Source organism: Globicephala melas, chromosome 11 (genome assembly GCF_963455315.2).
Source record: "Globicephala melas chromosome 11, mGloMel1.2, whole genome shotgun sequence".
NCBI lineage: Eukaryota > Metazoa > Chordata > Mammalia > Artiodactyla > Delphinidae > Globicephala > Globicephala melas.
In genome coordinates, this window is record NC_083324.2 from 26,323,601 (window position 1) to 26,341,314 (window position 17,714).

The window sequence follows — 17,714 nt, forward strand, 5'->3', positions numbered from 1 at the left end:
AACAATATTAATATCATTAAACGCATTATCAGACAGGATTGCATAGTCACTATGAAATGAGAGGTGACCACACAATTGCAGAGAGAATTTGGGAGACCTTAAAGAATTATGGACGGGAAGGAAGAAATTGTATAACTGAGATCTCCATATTGATGGACCCCAATACTGGGCAATCTGTAGCATTTTTGGGGGGAGGGAAAGTTAATTCTGGTTTGCAAGTACAACTCCCATGGAATAACTCTTCCCAGGGTAGGGTGTTAGGTGGGCATTTTACTTGTTTGGGCATTCTTCAGGCTCAGGAAGAATCCTCTCTTTTTACTCATAAGTCCCTGGGAGATTGCATTTTTTAAAGAAACCACAGAAAGAAGAAAGTGCCCTGTCCCTCCGGGGGGAGACGAGTGAGCACAAGTCACCATTCCCTACCTGAACGGGTAGGCAAATGCTACGTCAATGCTGAGGTTACTTTCCGTCTTGTTGACACAGTCCACACTCAGCCGCAGGCCTCCGGAATAGCCACCGCATGTTGCAAATGCAAAGATTGCAAAAAGCTGTGGAGAACAAAGAAACAAAAGAGAAGGCGGCTATTAGGATGGTGCTGATCTCACGAGATCTGTCAACAGGAGCTCAGCGTCTCACACTGAGAAAGGCTGGAGTTCTTCTAAAGTGCGGCATCTTATTTGGTTCAGGCTGGAATGAAGGCCAGGGTGATGATGGGGAATGGGGTGGTGGGGTCTGAAAAAACTGTCTGGAAAGCTGGAGTAATTTTGTTTGTAGAAAAATTAAACACAAGGACAAAATATCTGTGTTTGAGGCCAAATATCGGTGTAAAGAGCTGTCACACCTCAGAAGGTAGAGAAGGTAATCTCACATCAAAGGCTCTGGAGAGCTACACACCAAGGGATTAATGATGGATACCTTCAGGTGGGAAGAATTTGGTATGTTTCCTTGCTTGCTTCTTTTTGTTTATCTGTATTTTTTGCAATACACATGTTTTGTCTTTTGGAATAATATAGATTTTTAAAAATGCATAGTCAGAGAATTTTAGAGTTGATGGGTAGAGGAAGAGGAGGTGAGTATCTAAAATATGCTATTCCAGAGGACAAGATCTCAGTATATGTCAGCCTCAATGCCCCTTTGGTGGTTCCAACTCTGTATTCCTTGCTCTTTCTGAGTCAACTACTAAAAGGTTCATCTGGTTACGAACTAATGTCATAGTCTATCCTAGTGAAGAACATGCATCTATGGGAATTAGGTACTGAAAATTAAGAACAGGAACTCCGAGAAGTCTTCCAGAGAGAAGATACATCTGAGAAGGTGAGAATGGCCTAAGATGGAAAGGAAACAAATGCCAAACTTTGTCCACTTAGTTTGGCTAAATTCAAAAGAACTTCCTACTCATTTCCAAAGAAAGTCAATCAAGTGCACTTAACACTCACCCATTCTGTAATACTCCCATTTATTTTATTTTAATTTTGGAACTCAGCTTCTTATAGTAGCTTGGAGTCCCCATTAGGAACACCAGATCACTTTGCATAGCGAGAGGAATTCTTGTGTAAGGGTTAAGTGCGTGGGCTCTGGAATGTGACCTTGGGAAAGTTGCTTAATTCACCTGTGAAGCCTGAACTTTTGTTTGTTGGGGTTTTTTTGATTACTGATTCAATTTCATTACTAGTGATCAGTTTGTTCAGATTTTCTGTTTCTTCCTGATTCAGTCTTTTTTTGTATTTAATTTTTTTTTATACAGCAGGTTCTTCTTAGTTATCTATTTTATACATATTAGTGTGTATATGTCAATCCCAGTCTCCCAATTCATCCCATCACCACCACATACACCCCCCCGCCCCTGCCCCGTCCCTGATTCAGTCTTGGAAGATTGTATGTTTCCAGGAATTTTTCCATTTCTTTGTGGTTATCTAATTTGTTGGCATATAATTGTTTGTAGTAATCTCTTATGATTTTTTCTATTTCTGTGGTGTCGGTTGTAACTTCTCTTTCATTTTTGATCTTATCCATTTGGGCCCTTTCTCTTTTTTTCTTGACGAGTCTAGCTAAAGATTTATCAATTTTGTTTATCTTCTCAAAGAACCAGCTCTTAGTTTCATTGATCTTTTCTATTGGTTTTTAGTCTCTATTTCATTTATTACCACTTTGATCTCTATTATTTCTTTTTCTACTAACTTTGGGCTTTGTTCTTCTTTTTCTAGTTCCTGTAGGTGTAATGTTAGATTGCTTATTTGAGATTTTTCTTGTTTCCTGATGTAGGCCTGTATTGCTATAAACTTCCCTCTTAGATCTGCCTTTGCTGAGTCCCACAGATTTTGGAATGTTTTGTTTCTATTTTCATTTGTCTCCAGGTATTTTGTGATTTCCTCTTTGATTTCTTCAGTGATCCCATGGACCAGGAGAAGCATATTTGGTAGCATGTTGTTTAGCCTTTAAGTATTTGTGTTTTTCACAGCTTTCTTGTAATTGAGAGTCTAGTCTGATACCACTGTGGTGGGAAAGATGCTTAAAATGATTTCAGTCTTCTTACATTTGAGACTCATTTTTTCATCTAACATGTGATCTATCCTGGAGAATGTTCTAAGTGCATTTCAGAAAAATGCATATCCTGCTCTTTTGGGGTGGAATATTCTGTATTTATATATTAAGTCAATCAGATATAATGTGTCATTTAAGGTCAATGTTTCCTGATTGATTTTCTGTCTGGATGATCTATCCATTGATATAAGTGGGGTGTTAAAGTCCTCTACTATTAGTGTATTGCTGTCAATTTCTCCTTTTATGTCTGTTAATATTTGCTTTACTGTTGGATTAATCTTTTCTATTATTATGTAAGGCCCTTCTTTGTCTCTTTTTACAGTCTTTGCTTTAAAGTCTATTTAATCTGATGTAAATATTGATACCCCAGCTTTCTTTTTGTTCCCATTTGCATAGAATATCTTTTTCTACTTCTTCACTGTGTGTCTTTCACTCTGAAGTGGCTCTGAGGCCCGACTGGGACTGTTGTGGGTATGCTGGTATGTGGGGCTGGACCCCTGGAGCAGGAGACACCTGGAGGGGTGCCAGTGCCAGCTGGGGATGCCTGCTGGGTAGAACGTGGCAGCAGCTGCTGTGGAAGAGCCAGGTGGGGCAGGCAGGTTGGGCAGGGTAGGTCCTCAGCGAAATACTTGGTTGGTGCACATGGTGTTAGTTAAGTTGATGGGGAGTGGCAGAAATGGTACATGCTCATGCTGGGCCTGCGAGGTGGATGGAGAGTTTAAAAAAAAAATGGCACCTGCGACTTCTTCTGTCTCTGGAGAAAATTTCACCAGATCTCAGCCCCTCCAGCACATGCCTTAAAATTTAGGCAATTGAATCTCTGTCTTCTATGACACAGGCACTTCTTAAAAAAATTTTATTTATTTTTGGCTGCGTTGGGTCTTTGTTGCGTGCACAGGCTTTCTCTACTTGTGGTGAGCGGGGGCTGCTCTTCATTGCGGCGCGAGGGCTTCTCATTGCTGTGGCTTCTCTTGTTGCGGAGCACGGGCTCTGGGCATGCGGGCTTCAGTAGTTGTGGTTCGTGGGCTTAGTTGCTCCATGGCATGTGGGATCTTCCTGGACCAGGTCTCGAACCCGTGTCCCCTGCACTGGCAGGCGGATTCTTAACCACTGCACCACCAGGGAAGCCTGACACAGGCACTTTTTAAGCTGCTGCTTCTGCACTGGGACTTGGAGAAAGTGAGTATGTATGTATGCTCTTCAAGAACTAAGTCTCAGTTTTCCACATCCCTCCAGCTTTCCTGGACATAAGCCGCTCTGGCTTTCAAAGCCAGACGTTATAGGGGCTCATCTTTCTGGTGCAGCTCCCCCAGGCTGGGGAGCCCAATGTGGGGCTCGCTCCTCAGGGGAAACCACCATGGCTGTGATACCCCTCCCTCTGTGGGTCAGGGCACCAGGGGTGACAATGAGATCTCCAGAGGATAAAGCTTTGATTTATAGCATTTGCCAATTTCCATGGTGTAAATACTCCCACCATGGCCAATTCCACGCTACCAACATAACACCTCTGAACCTTGACTGGGAAGAGACCTTGGGCTTCTTTCACTGATTTCACTTCCATTATTCATTCATTTATCCATTCAATCACTTATTATTCACTTACTGATTTAGCTACTGTAGGAGAGACCATTGATGCTCTGCTGAGATCCCCGCAGCCCACCCTACAGGCCACCTGCATTTTCAGGGGAACAGTCCTCCTACGCATCAAAGGCTCCTCCCCAAACACTTGAGGCTCTCCGCTGAGGGCTTTCTCAGGCAGCAGGAATGCAGCCTGTGACTGGGGCACGGTGCGAGTCTCTGGGAGTCAATTCCCTGGCAGCTTCCAAACAATGTGGGATGGAAACTGGTGGATAAACCCCCAGTGTCCCTGTCTGTCTGTGGGGAAAGTTTGAGGCGTGTTCAGTATAGTTTCTTCCAATGGGATTAACCCCCTGTTGCCCACAGCAACATCTGCTCACAAACGACACCCTTGGTGGGTGTTTTCCTTTTTCTGTCTCATTTCCCCACTCATCATTGTGCTTCCTGGCATTACTTCTCAGGTGACCTTGCTGAGTCTAAATTCTTGTATTTTCAAAAAGCAGGTCTCAGGATCTGCTTTTGAGGAATGCAACTGAGACAGTTACCAAACACGGACCCAGCACCGATTACTCTCTAGGCACGGCAGTGGCCCTAGGACTATTAATGGAAGGGCTGGTACTACTCAGCGCACCTTAGCTCATGCCTCTCAGCTTCTAGCTCGCCACGCTCTCATCTCTGCAGCCCTCCCCAAAGAAGCTGAGCCCCTTTGCAAACAGAAAGTCTTCTTGGACTACGTTGTCCAGAGGAGGGCTCCTGACCCCAGCCCACGCCACCCTGACTCCCATTATTCCCTGCTGCTGTTGTTGTTTACCTGAGCAGACATTTAAAAACCTGTATTTGGTCGGCATAGCATATTCACCTGTTTATGTTTTGTCTGACCACTTCCCCGAGGAAAGGTGATACCCTTGTCTGTGTTTACTGATGAATCCCAGCCCTTGGCACGAAGTACTTGCTCCCTAAACACACATTGACTAAATATCGTCGGCTCCCCTACCTCCAGGGAACTTGCTGTCCATTTGGGGATGCAGATAAGTGGATGAACAGGTGCAGTGACAGTGCTTTATGGTGGCGGCAGTCACTGGAGCATGCTAGAGAAAAATGTGGTGCATGCTTGCAGAGGAGTGGAGGGGATGTGCGGAGTGGAGTCTGGAGAAATGGACAGCTAAGCAGACAGCAGGCAAGCGTGCCAGGTTTAGCCACGTAAGAGGGAGAAAATGAGTGTTTTAGGCAGAGAGAGCAACAAGTCAAAGATACTCAAGTGAGCAAGCGAGGCACATCTCGGCTGTGCAGTTGGTAGGACAGGAGCAGACATTGTAAGATGGGAAGAAAGTGGTGACTCCATTCAGGAGGCAAGAGGGATGTGTCAGGTCTGGTCTAGGGAGGATCCAAAAACTAAGGCCCCTGAGCCATGTCCAGTCACACCCATTCACTCGCGTATGGTCTACGGCTGCTTTCAGGTTACAATGATAGAAATGAGTATGGACAGTAAAGATTCTACGGTCCAAAAAGGCAAACCTATTTACTATCTGGTCGTTAAAAGAAATCGTCCGTCCGTACGAGGAAACCTGGGTTTTAGGAGGGGGTTGGGTTTTCGGCAGGGGAGGGGCGTGACAAACCTGCATTTCAGAAAAGCCACACTGGCAACAGTGGAGAGTGCGGATGGAGAGAGGGCAGGACCTGATGCTGGAGGATGAGCAAGTGTCTCACTTCCCCAGACAGTCTGCAGACGCTTTGCCAGCAGGACTGCACCTCAGTTCTCTTTGTATCCTTGCTGTGCCAAAACATGGTAGGCGGCTCATAAATGTTGTCAAGTGAATGAAAATATGAATGAATGAGCAAGACAAGATGAGAGGATGAAGGGCTTGAAAACGTGAACCCTGGCACCGAAGCCCAGAATAATAAACACTGTGAAGGCGACGATGACGGCGATGATAACGATGATGATAGCACTAACAAAATCAACCACATTTGATTCTCGGGGCCAGTCTCTTCAGTAAATACATTATTTATATGAGCCCATTTAATCCTCTCAACAACCCTCTGAAGTGGAAACATAACCCCTCTTTTTTCACATGAAGAAAATGGGTCAAACTGCACGCCAAGATCACATGGGTTATTGGTATGTTAAGTAGTCATGGTTTGAACTCAGATCTGCCTTTCTCTAAACTTTATCTTCCCTCTTCCCAACTCTCCCAGGGCTGTGAAGGGCATCTCACTTGACTGGAGCAGACTATGGAAAGACTAATATCAATTATGGGCTAGTTAAGGCTTTCTCTGTCACATCAATGCTCAGGAAGCCAAGTGAGGACTAAATGAAGCACCTGGAAGACAAAGTCCTGACCATCCACGTGGATGCCAGTGGCAGCTCGTGGATCTTACCTCAGCCTCACAAGCCTTCGCTCTGCAGTATCACAGGACATTACGGGGGAGGAACTTAGAATCTGCTATGATAAAGACACTGGAGAAGCCTGCCAGGAGTAGTTCTGCCAATTACATTTAACAAGCCCCTCTTCCTAATTCTCAGCCACCCATGGTGGGTCGGGGGTCGGGGGGGGGTTCCTCACTTTCACTCCTGTCCATCATTCAACAGCTTATAGGTGAAAGAGACCCAGTTCCTGCCTCTGATGAACCCCTCTGGTGTCTTCTCCTTTTATGATTTGTCTTGGGCTGATGAGTCATTGGTCCTTAGCACCCCTGAGGAGCATTTCTGGGAACACAGCTGTTTAAAAGAGCTGATTACTCACTAGTAGCCCTGGAAAAGTGAGGAATACACACTGTCAGGATATTTTCTGGTGCAGAAACAGTGTTTGATTAACTGTGGCTTCCCTCATATCCCAGAGGCTGCCCAGGAGGCCCTCAGCTGACTGATGAACACCTCTAAAACTTAATGTTCCAATTTTACTCATTTTGGTCCAATTCTTCTTTCTTCTAGTGTTTCTTCTCTTATTGATAATTGGATTTTTCCAAAGAAATTGACAAAGCACCTATTCTGCCCATCAGTTTATGGTTACTGCAACACTCTGACCCTGAAAGTTTTTGTGAACAACCCTGTAAAATCTCAGATGAGACCTTCCTGTGAAGACAAAAACTGCAGGTCATCCCTGGAAGACAATATAATTCTATCTTATTTGGAGGCACTGAAAACCATGGTCAAAAAGCTCTCCCCCATAGAGCTGTATGTTTTTTCTTGTAGTTGTATATAACTATCTGTGTTCTTAACCAGCTCCAATATCTTCCACGCTGCTTTCCATTTCAGGCTACCTGTCAAGAATTGTATACTGTGCCCTTCTAGCTGCTTTGTGATTTATATGAAATCTTCCCAAGCAAAGGCAGCCTCCTAAAATTGGTACTTCATAGTAGCACCTGAGGAATTCTGACCAGGCCCTGCAGAAGGAGAACCCCAAATTACTTATATAGCATAAGAAGTTTCTGTTTTCATTTTCTTAAACCTGTAGCCTGGAGATGGATCACTTAATAACGTATTTGGGCACAGGTAACAGAAAGCTTGATAAATAGTGGCTTAAACAAAGAGGACTTTGTTTTTCATATGTATTGAGAAGTCCAGAACTAAGTGGCTGCTGGTATGATGATGTCTGAGCCAACATCTCTTTGTTTCCTGTGGTCTCTGCCTCATCACCAAAAAATGGTTGCTGCATTTCCATGGATATCCTTAGCTGCACGGGAGCCTAAGAAGTGAATATCTGGCTTGCCTGGGCTGCAGAGGGGAGGTAGGCAATGGTACAAGGGCTGGGAATGGTTATTCAGTCAGCCAGTTGCCACTGTCTGCCCCAGAAATTTATGGGAGATGAAGAAGTAAAACAAGCATTTATGGCATTTTATAAAGGCAAGATAGCATAGTCAAGCTCATTCAGCATCTAGTCATTTCCTCTTCCCTGGACAGTACCTAGAAAGTCCTGTGCCTTATATGCTAAATTTAACACTTGCCCATGAAGAGAAATGTAAATTTCTGCTTGAATTTTATTTTCCAACATAAAGCCTGACATAAATCTTTAAAGTAAAATGCATGACTGAAATAGTAAAAATAAATTGCAAACTTCATGCCTATTAAAAAAATAATCAAATAAATTTTGAAGTAGTCAATCAATGAACTATTATGCGATACTTAAAAAGTATGAAAAGCAGTATAGAAAGTTATAGGTGATCTTATGTAAAGCAAAAAAAAAAAAAAGCAAATTGCCAAGTATGACATATGTGCATTACATTTTTGTAAAAGGAAGTATTTATAGATGTATACATTTTTAATGGACTTGAAAAGGTCTAGAAAGGTTGTACTGAAGTATTATAAGTTTTTAACATTAAGGAGTAAATTTTGGAAGCAGAATCTTATTTTTAAATTATTTTTGTATTGTTTCAACTTCTTCCAATAAGCATGCATAACTTTCGCAACTAAAAAAAAGATATTATTAAAGCAAATTTACCGTTACCAAAGGGGAGAGGGAGGGTGGGAAGGACAAATTAGGCATATGGGATTAACAGATACAAACTACTATACATAAAATAGATAAGCAATAGGATTTACTGTATAGCACAGGGAATTATATTCAATATCTTGTAATAACCTACAATGGAAAATAGTCTGAAAAAATATATAACTGAATCACTTTGCTGTACACCTGAAACAAACCCAATATTGTAAATCAACTATACTTCAATTTTAAAAAAAGATCTTATTACAATTGCAAATTTAGACAACCTCTGGGTAACTGAACAAAGTAAATTCAGGCCTGTCATTAGACAGCTATGCTATTTTTAACCTCCATTTTGATGAAAAAAATGTAAAATCAAAGAAAACCCACTCCCTTTCAGAATTATCTTCATAATACCTTCAAATTATTTACATTTGGGGGAGGGACAATATAAGAATGGGGGGAAAAGCGTTATTATGGGATTATATGAAATCATGTGTGTGAAACTTCTGAAAATTGTAAAGCACTATAGAATTCAAAGAATCTTTCATTCAATAAAAAAAGTTAAAAAATTATTTACATTTATAGAGAGTGTAAATGGAATCACATTTTTGACTTGCTCATTTATTAAAATACTTTGGCAAAGTCACTGTTTACAATCAAGGTAAGACTATTTCAAAATATACCATGGGAATATATGCTTAAGAATGTGTCAATCTTTAGTTGAGTAAAAGTGTAACTTACCTTTTGTCAGATTCAGTGATGGTCATTGTTTTTAAAGGACTCCACTCCCATTCTCTCATATTCATCATAACGGAGTAACAAGAAAAAATAAAAATTCCACAGAACTTCTCACTGAGAACTGAAACCATTTCTCTGACACCTGACTTAAAAGTCTTATGAATTAATTTCTTGCCTATTGTAGTGGTTTTGAACTTGACATTTTTCTGGAGAAATTTGATCTTAGATCACTGAAGAAAATCATTGATAGATATCTTAACTGCACACTTTTGCTTGATAGGAAAATTAGAGTAAGATAAACGCATGGAACACAGCCACTGTTCTATAATTTAATAACATGTATAGAATATGCTGGCATGAACTATTCCTTGCCAGAAGCCATGTTTTCATGATAATGTAGCATGTTTAGAATTTTTTTAAAACTAAAGTCACAATCCTTTAACCCCATTTTTTTTTTTTATAAAGAGCAGGCTTTAGTTACCATGTCTCTCAATAGAAAGTAAAAGTCAGGTTGGGATTCTATTCTGGATGAATTCGGTGTATTTCATGTGTCTTCTTTAAAATTCGAACATTTCATGAAACAGAGTTATATTTATATCCATAAAGCAAATTAGAATAACATAGGATTATTTGGGGGAAAAATACTGATCCAAAACCAACTGGCCACATTCAATTAATTCTTTTCATTAGACTGTATGGCTCATTAAACAGAGAAGTTTCTCTCATTCACTCTCCTTTAAAAAAAAAATTAAAACAAAAAAATTCTGTCTTAAATGCAGCTTCACTTTAATGAAAGACAAGCACAGGGTCCCATGAAAAGAACAGAAGGAGCTGATTTTTTCTGCTTGTTTAGCCATTTTTATGCTTGTGGCTATATTATAAATAAATAAAATCCAGGGCTTATCAACTATAAGCCAGGAATATGAACAGGCATCATATTTAAGCTCATGAACTAAGAGGCAGAAACCCAGAATGAGTCATAAAACCATTTACTGTCAAAAGAATTTTTAAAACATGCAAATAACTATGTAGAGAGATTCAAAGGCCTTTCTACATTCTACTTGCTTTGCACACACCTCACTGGCAAGTTGCATTTCTCTACTGTTCATACTTCAAGATATTTGTGAAGTTCTGATTGTTCTGATTCTTGACCTGGGAATCAATGTCTGAACCTCCCAAACATAATGCACAGTCATCAAATCACCTCTGGAATAACAGGGCACTTGCTACCATGTATTATTTTGTAATGGAAAAGAAGCAAGCCTGACATAGGCAGTTAAAATGTAGCATTTATTCATTTGAAAAATACCCAAAATACTAGAGTAGAAGTTCTGGAGGAACAGTTTGAAGTATATTCTAAAGTAATATTTTCTAATTATAATTCTAATCATAACAACACAACTGCTGCTACCATTTAGGGAGCTTCTACTTTGTCCGGCAATACATTTGTCTTTAATGACTGTAATGTGCTTTACAGACATTATCTCATTAAAATCTCATACCTCTGTGAGGTAGGTATCATCATCACCCCCATTTCAGAGCTGGGTAAACCATGGCATTGAGGGGTTAAGTGACTCATCCAAGACCACACAGATAGAGAATGACAGTTTGAATCCAGGAGGTCATAACTATACTAAAAGGAACAATTTATCATAAAAATCGAATTGGTCACTGTTAGAGGATACTAGTGAACTAAAAAACTCGTAAATGAAAGGGAAGCATCAATCATTTACCTTGCCTTTTCTTTAAGAATGCTACTAGTAAGTGGCCTAATAGTAGAGAAGAAGTTTGCCTTCATAAAACTATTCAGCTAATAATGACAAAGAATTAGAATATCACCATTTTGCAACCTGTTATGGACTGAATATTTGTGCCTCTACCTTAATGCATATGTTGAATCCCTAACCCCCACTGTGGCTGTATTTGGGGATGATGCCTCTAAGGAAGTAATTCAGGTTAAATGAAGTTAAGGGTGGGGCCCCGATCCCATAGGATTAGTGTTCTTTTATTATTATTATTTTAATTAACGTATAGTTGACTTGCAATGTGTCTGCTGTGCAGCAAAGTGACTCAGTTATACACATATAGACATTCTTTTTTTATATTCTTTTGCATTACAGTTTATAACAGGATATTGAACATAGTTCCCCATGCTATACATTAGGACCTTGTTGTCTGTCCATTCTAAATGTAATAGTTTGCATCTAGCAACCCCAAACTCCCAGTCCATCCCTCCCCCTCCCGCCCTCCCTTACGACAACCAAAAGTCTGATCTCTATGTCTGTGAGCATGTTTCTGTTTTGTAGATAGGTTCATTTGTGCCATATTTTCATTTGTGCCACGTATAAGTGATATCATCCGGTATTTGTCTGCAACTAGAGATTATCATACTAAGTAAAGTAAGTCAGAAAGAGAAAGGATTAGTGTTCTTAAAAGAAGAAACACCAGGGCTTGCTCCCTTTCTCTGTATCTCTCCCTGTGTGTACTGACCAAGGAAAGGAGCACACAGCAAGGTGGCAGCCACTTACAAGCCAAGAGGAGAGGCCTCAGAATGAAATCTACCTTGCAAGCATGTTAATCTTGGACTTGTCAGCCTCCAGAACTGTGAGAAATAAATTTCTAATTTTTAAGCCACCCAGTCTTTGGTACTTTGTTATGGCAGCCCAAACTAAGACACAACCCTTAACAAATTAATCTAAACACTGATGACTGATAACACAAAAAGAGAGACAGCCAGATATTATGTGCCTCTAATGGAAGAAAATCTTACCAATTTTGAGGTATTCTTTGCAAAAAAACCCCCCAAACCTGAATCTGATCAAGTCTCTACGTCCAACTGCCAATTTACAAAAAAATGCAGGAGAGAGAGAGAGACATGTGTAAAACGACATCACAAGGGTGAAATCAGCAAAATCCAGATGCTGAGAAACTCTCCAGGTGTAAATACCTTGTTTGTTTAAGAATAACAACAATAAATTATTAAACTGTATGAATGACACAGAAGAGGAGACTGAGAGAGAAGAGCTTATGCATGAAAAGGTCTAAAAGATATATCAAAAATCCAGATTTCAGAAAACTAAGAAAAAAAGTCATGAGATTAAGAGAGATATTTGGAAATTAATAGATATTTGATGACAACTGAATTATTGCTCATTTTTAAGATATGTGAAGTGGTATTGTAGTGTTTTTGTTTTCAGTACCTTTGAGAGATACACACCAATTTATTACAGAAGAAATGATCTAATGCTTGAGGAGTATAAAAGGAATAATGTTAGCTATGAGTTGATTATTGCTGGAATGATGAGGAAACAGAGGCTCATTATATTATTCTGTGTTTTTTATATGCTTGAAATTTTCCATTATTAAAAGTATTTTACAAATTTGAGATCATATTATAAACCAATCTAGATATACATGTCCATGTGTAGTCAAAATTCAATAGTTTTTAAAATTTAATATGTATGTGAACAGTTTTCAAGATATTTTATTTAAGGATATTCAAGAATAATCTTAAAATTTCTGAGAGGATCACTTAAAAATTTTTTTTATTGGAGTATAGTTGCTTCATAATGTTGTGTTAGTTTCTACTGTACAGCAAAGTGAATCAGCTATACGTATATATATATCCCCTCTTTTTTGGATTTCCTTCCCAATTAGGTCACCACAGAGCACTGAGTAGAGTTTCCTGTGCTATATAGTAGGTTCTCATTAGTTATCTATTTTATACATGGTATCAATAGTGTATATATGTCAATCCTAATCTCCCAATTCATCCCACCCCGTTTCCCCTTGGTATCCGTACGTTTGTTCTCTACGTCTGTGTCTCTATTTCTGCTTTGTAAATAAGATCGTCTATACTAATTTTTTTCAGATTCCACATATATGTGTTAATGTACGATATTTGTTTTTCTCTTTCTGACTTACTTCACTCTGTATGACAGTCTCTAGGTCCATCCACATCCTGAGAGGATCACTTTTTAAAGTAAGGAAGTCTCATTCTGTTTTATTATTATAATACTGCAGGACTTAGAGGAAAATACATTCTCTTTAACACAAATTTTTTCTTTTTGTTTTTTTTTTGTGGTACGCGGGCCTCTCACTGTTTTGGCCTCTCCCGTTGAGGAGCACAGGCTCCGGACGCGCAGGCTCAGCGGCCATGGCCACGGGCCCAGCCTCTCCGCGGCATGTGGTATCTTCCTGGACCGGGGCACGAACTCGTGTCCCCTGCATCGGCAGACGGAATCTCAACCACTGTGCCACCAGGGAAGCCCGAACTTTCTTTCTTAATAATCTTTTATTGATTGTTCCAAGAACCCATTTAGTTCTGCCTCATTATGAGAGAGCAGCCTTTTCTCACTATGTTTTAATGAGATGAAAGATCACCATAGCCTAAAGGACTATACATTCTATGTAAAGGACATTATTTCTTAGATAATAAGACAAAAATTCCCACCATCATTCAGTAATGTCTTTCTATTGATTAAATTCAAGAGATTAAAAAATATATCAACTTACTTAATATTTAACAGATTGGCTTTAGTTTCTGAGTACTAATGTTGTTAAGTGGAGTTCATATAGACCATACCCATAAGCACAGACATAAATACTATCCCAACTCCAACACTGCAGAAGAGCCTGCAAACATGTAGCCATCTAGTGACTAAGGACAGAGTGATCTTTTCTAAACATCTTAGCTTCTGGATCCCAAGTTAAACTTAAACCACTTTTTAACACATCTAGCAAGGTTAAAATACCATCAGAGAATCATTTTATTTGTTCATGGGACTCAAAGACGATTCTGCAAAACAAAACAACAAAAAAAGTGACACAATTCTAAAAGAAGGGATTTGCATGGGCAAGAGAAAACTGGAAGATGTGGGAACAGAAATGTAAGTGGGAACTGTCTTGCAAATAGTTGATGTCCAATAAAAATGCACTTAATGAATGTGAGGGATAATTCTTCCTCTAAAGAACAAGAAGTAGTCACTGGATGGGGCTCCAGGGAATCATGTTGGGTTGGAAAGGAGGGAAATTGAGGAGTCCTATGTGAAAGGATCTTAATTTTCTTAGCGGATGGATAAGTGAAATCAAATAATGAATGGAAGTGAAGGAGGAGATTAGGAATTTGAGGAACTAGGAAAAAAAGCTCAAATACCTACTGAAGAGGTGGAAAGAAATGAACTAAAAATGAAACAAGAATTACAAAAGGGCATGATGTCATTATGCTATCTGCCTTGCTTGGTTGGAAGCCCTCTGAGGGCAGGGACCATCTCTTGGTTATCTTCACATCCCCCATATTGCAGAAGTGCTCTCATCACGTCTGTAAATTAAATAATCTCCTCAATTTGTGCAAGTACACCCAGAGCACGCCTCCAGGACCTGTCAGATACACACAGAAGTAAGCTAAAAAGTAGGATACAATAGTAGAGCCAAAGTTCTTTGATGAAGGTAAATAAAGAACAGCATGTCAGAACTGTCATCAGGGTAAAAATACTTAGCTCATAGCAGGCATTTCATAGTAATTTTTTGAACTAATGGAAATACATCTCTTATCTCCCTCCAAACAGGGCGGGACCCACAAGTTTATATCAAAGTACTTGGTGCGAGGGCGGGTAGGGGGTCCACCAGAAGTGGTTAAAGTAAAAGAGTCTGGAAAGAAATAAGTAGAACTAGAAGAGGGGCCCTCTTTTGATCTCACTGAGCCTTACCACTGCATCTGGCAGATGCTGGGATGGAACCCAGAATCCTAAGAGAGCCAGTGGTCTGTGGGGAGAAGATTAGAAGCGATATTTTGACACAAGCCCAGGAAAAGGCCAGAACAAAGATGTAAGAAGGTGTCAGACTTGCTCAAGTGAAAGAAGGAAGCTGCTGCATTTGGCTTTTATCGGTTGATGTGTTTATATTCCCTGGGAAGAAATGGGTGACAAACACCAGAGGGAAGTAGAAAGAGCTGGGAAATGTAGAGCTTGCTTCATAGGAAGCTGATCTCTTTAATGGTTATGATTATCACAGTGTTCTCATTTCTTAATGCTACAAGTTCAATGAAACATTGGAAATGAAATAACAAACCCATTTACCTGGTATGGCATAAAGACTCTGGGCTTAATGAGCATTTAAAGGCTGTGTTCCCTTGAACGTGGCTCCTAGAACCCATGAGAACAGCCTCCTTTGAGATATGCTCCATCTAAGCCCATGGTACCTCCTTCTGTCCCATCATCAAAGTCAAAAACCTGAGAGTCCTCCTTCACCTCATTCATTCAAACAGTCCCCTGGCTTTGTTGGTTCTGCATTCTTAATATTGATCAGAGCTTCTCTATTCACTTGCTACTTCTTTGACCCAGGCCACCATCACCACTGGCCCAGAGTAACGGTGCGGTCTCCTCTCAGCTGTACCTGCCTTCAACCTTGCCCTAGGACATCCAGGCTCCATTCTGCCGCAAGGGCCACCTTTCCAGAATCCAAGTTTAACTACCTTGCTTCCCTTTTCCACTTATCACCATTGAATGGCCCTCCACTGCCTACCAGATCAAGTGTGGCTTCCTTAGCATGGCACGCAAGGCCTTCTGTCTTCGGGTCCCTCCCTCCTGCCCTCTCTGGCCTCACCTCTCATTATTTTCTGTGAACAACAAATTACTTACGACCCACCCTGCCAGATTATTAGCCATTCTTTGCATATAAGCCCTCACTTATGTGAGTGTCTTCATCATCTTTGTGTTTTAAGACTCAGTCCAAGTACCACTTTCTCCATGCAGCTCTCCTTATATCACTCCTTTATAACTTGGTGGTAGACAGAATAATGAACCCCCCCAAGGATATCCACGTACTATCTCCTAACATGTAATTATCTTACACAGTAAAAGGGACTTGGCAAATGTAATTAAATTAAGGACACTGAGATGGGGAGATTATGCTGGATTATCTGGGTGGGCTCAATGCAAGCACAAGGGTCCTTATAAGAGGGAGACAGGTCAGAGTCAGAGAAGATGTCATGACAGAAGGAGAGGTGAGAGAGGGAGAGAGAGAGCGAATTTCAAGGTGGCTGACCCAGGCTACCAGTTTTGAAGTTAGAAGAAGGGGCCACAAGGAATGCAGGAGGCTTCGAGAAGTTGGAAAAAAGCAAAGAAAAATAATTCTCCCCTAGAGCCTCCAGAAGGAATGCAGCCCCAATGACACCTTGATTTTAAGATTTCTCATCTCCAGAACTCTAAGATAAACTGCCATTGTTTTGTCACAAATTTTGTGGTAATTGTGGCCATGGGAAACGAATACACATTCCCTGTCCTTCCTTCCCTCCACCACAAGGGAAAATTGACCCCTCTGTCTTTAAGCTTCTATTGGACCCTTCATACTTTATAATTTACATACCTTCCTCTCCTAACAAGAATATAAATGCTTAAAGTCAGAAACTGCATCTCTTGCATATTTACGCATGAGCATAGGGCTAGAACATACACGACTATTCATTTATTCATTCACTCATTTTCTCCTTCAAATATATACTATTTATTGAGTGTTTAATATGCACCAGACACTGCTATGTTCAGTAAATGCACTGAAGAGCAAAAACAGAGGCTTCCTGTCTTCAAGGAGCTTATAGCTTAATGGAAGAGTGAACATCAATTAAATCACCCCCAAAAGAATCTGAGGTGGCTGAAGGATGTATAAAAGTGGATGATGAAAGGTACTCAGGGTGGGCAGAGGGAAGGGAACACGCAGAGGCTCTGTGGGAAGTGGAGCATTTGCGGAGCTGATCTGGATGAAGCAGGTCAGTAGGGGCACGATGGGAGGGCGCGATGTGGCGCAGCAGGCAGGGGCTAGATGCCACAGGGTCTATGGCTTCCACTAAAGATACTGACCTCTAACCTAACACTGAAAATTTATTGGAAGGTTTTAAGCAGGAGAGCTGGATGAGCAGCCTTGAATTGAGAAATGATTGCTCTTGTCACCATGTGGAGAATGCTTGGAGGATGATGTGGGTGGGCAGAAGAGTAAAAAACGGTGAGACCTTTTATGGGAAGTTGCAAGAGAACAAGGGAAAGCGAGAGAGGTAAGAGTGGAGATGGAGAGAACTAGACAGATGAAGGGATATTCCGGAGGCAAAAGTGACAGGATTTAGTGTTCAGTTGGATGTTGATGGGCAAGCGAGGTGTCAAGGACAATGCTTTTGAATGAGGGAAGGCAGCGTGTTCCTAGAGCTTGGAAGTAGAGAAATCATAGTAGAGTACTGGATAGGTTGCAAAAATGGGTGGAATTCTTTGCAGCTACTCCCATCAAGAGGTAGAGTCTATTTTTCCAACTCTTGAATTTGTGGTGGCCTTGTGACTTGCCTTGAGCAATAGACTGTGATGAAAGTGACATTGTGTAAGTTTTACGCTTAAGCCTTTAAAGCGCTTGCAGTTTTCATGCTCACTCTTGGAAACTCAAGAT

At 40.6% G+C, this 17,714-nt stretch overlaps 1 protein-coding gene across 2 annotated transcripts in view; it reads right to left on the reverse strand.

Annotated features, from left to right (window-relative positions):
• SYNPR (synaptoporin) overlaps positions 1-17,714 on the reverse strand; it is a 291,929-nt gene that overhangs the window by 114,986 nt on the left and 159,229 nt on the right. For both annotated transcript variants that reach the window (XM_030867625.2, XM_030867626.2), the window contains one exon: positions 424-548. In XM_030867625.2, coding sequence (XP_030723485.1) covers positions 424-548 — 125 coding nt within the window. The remainder of the gene's footprint in view (positions 1-423; positions 549-17,714) is intronic.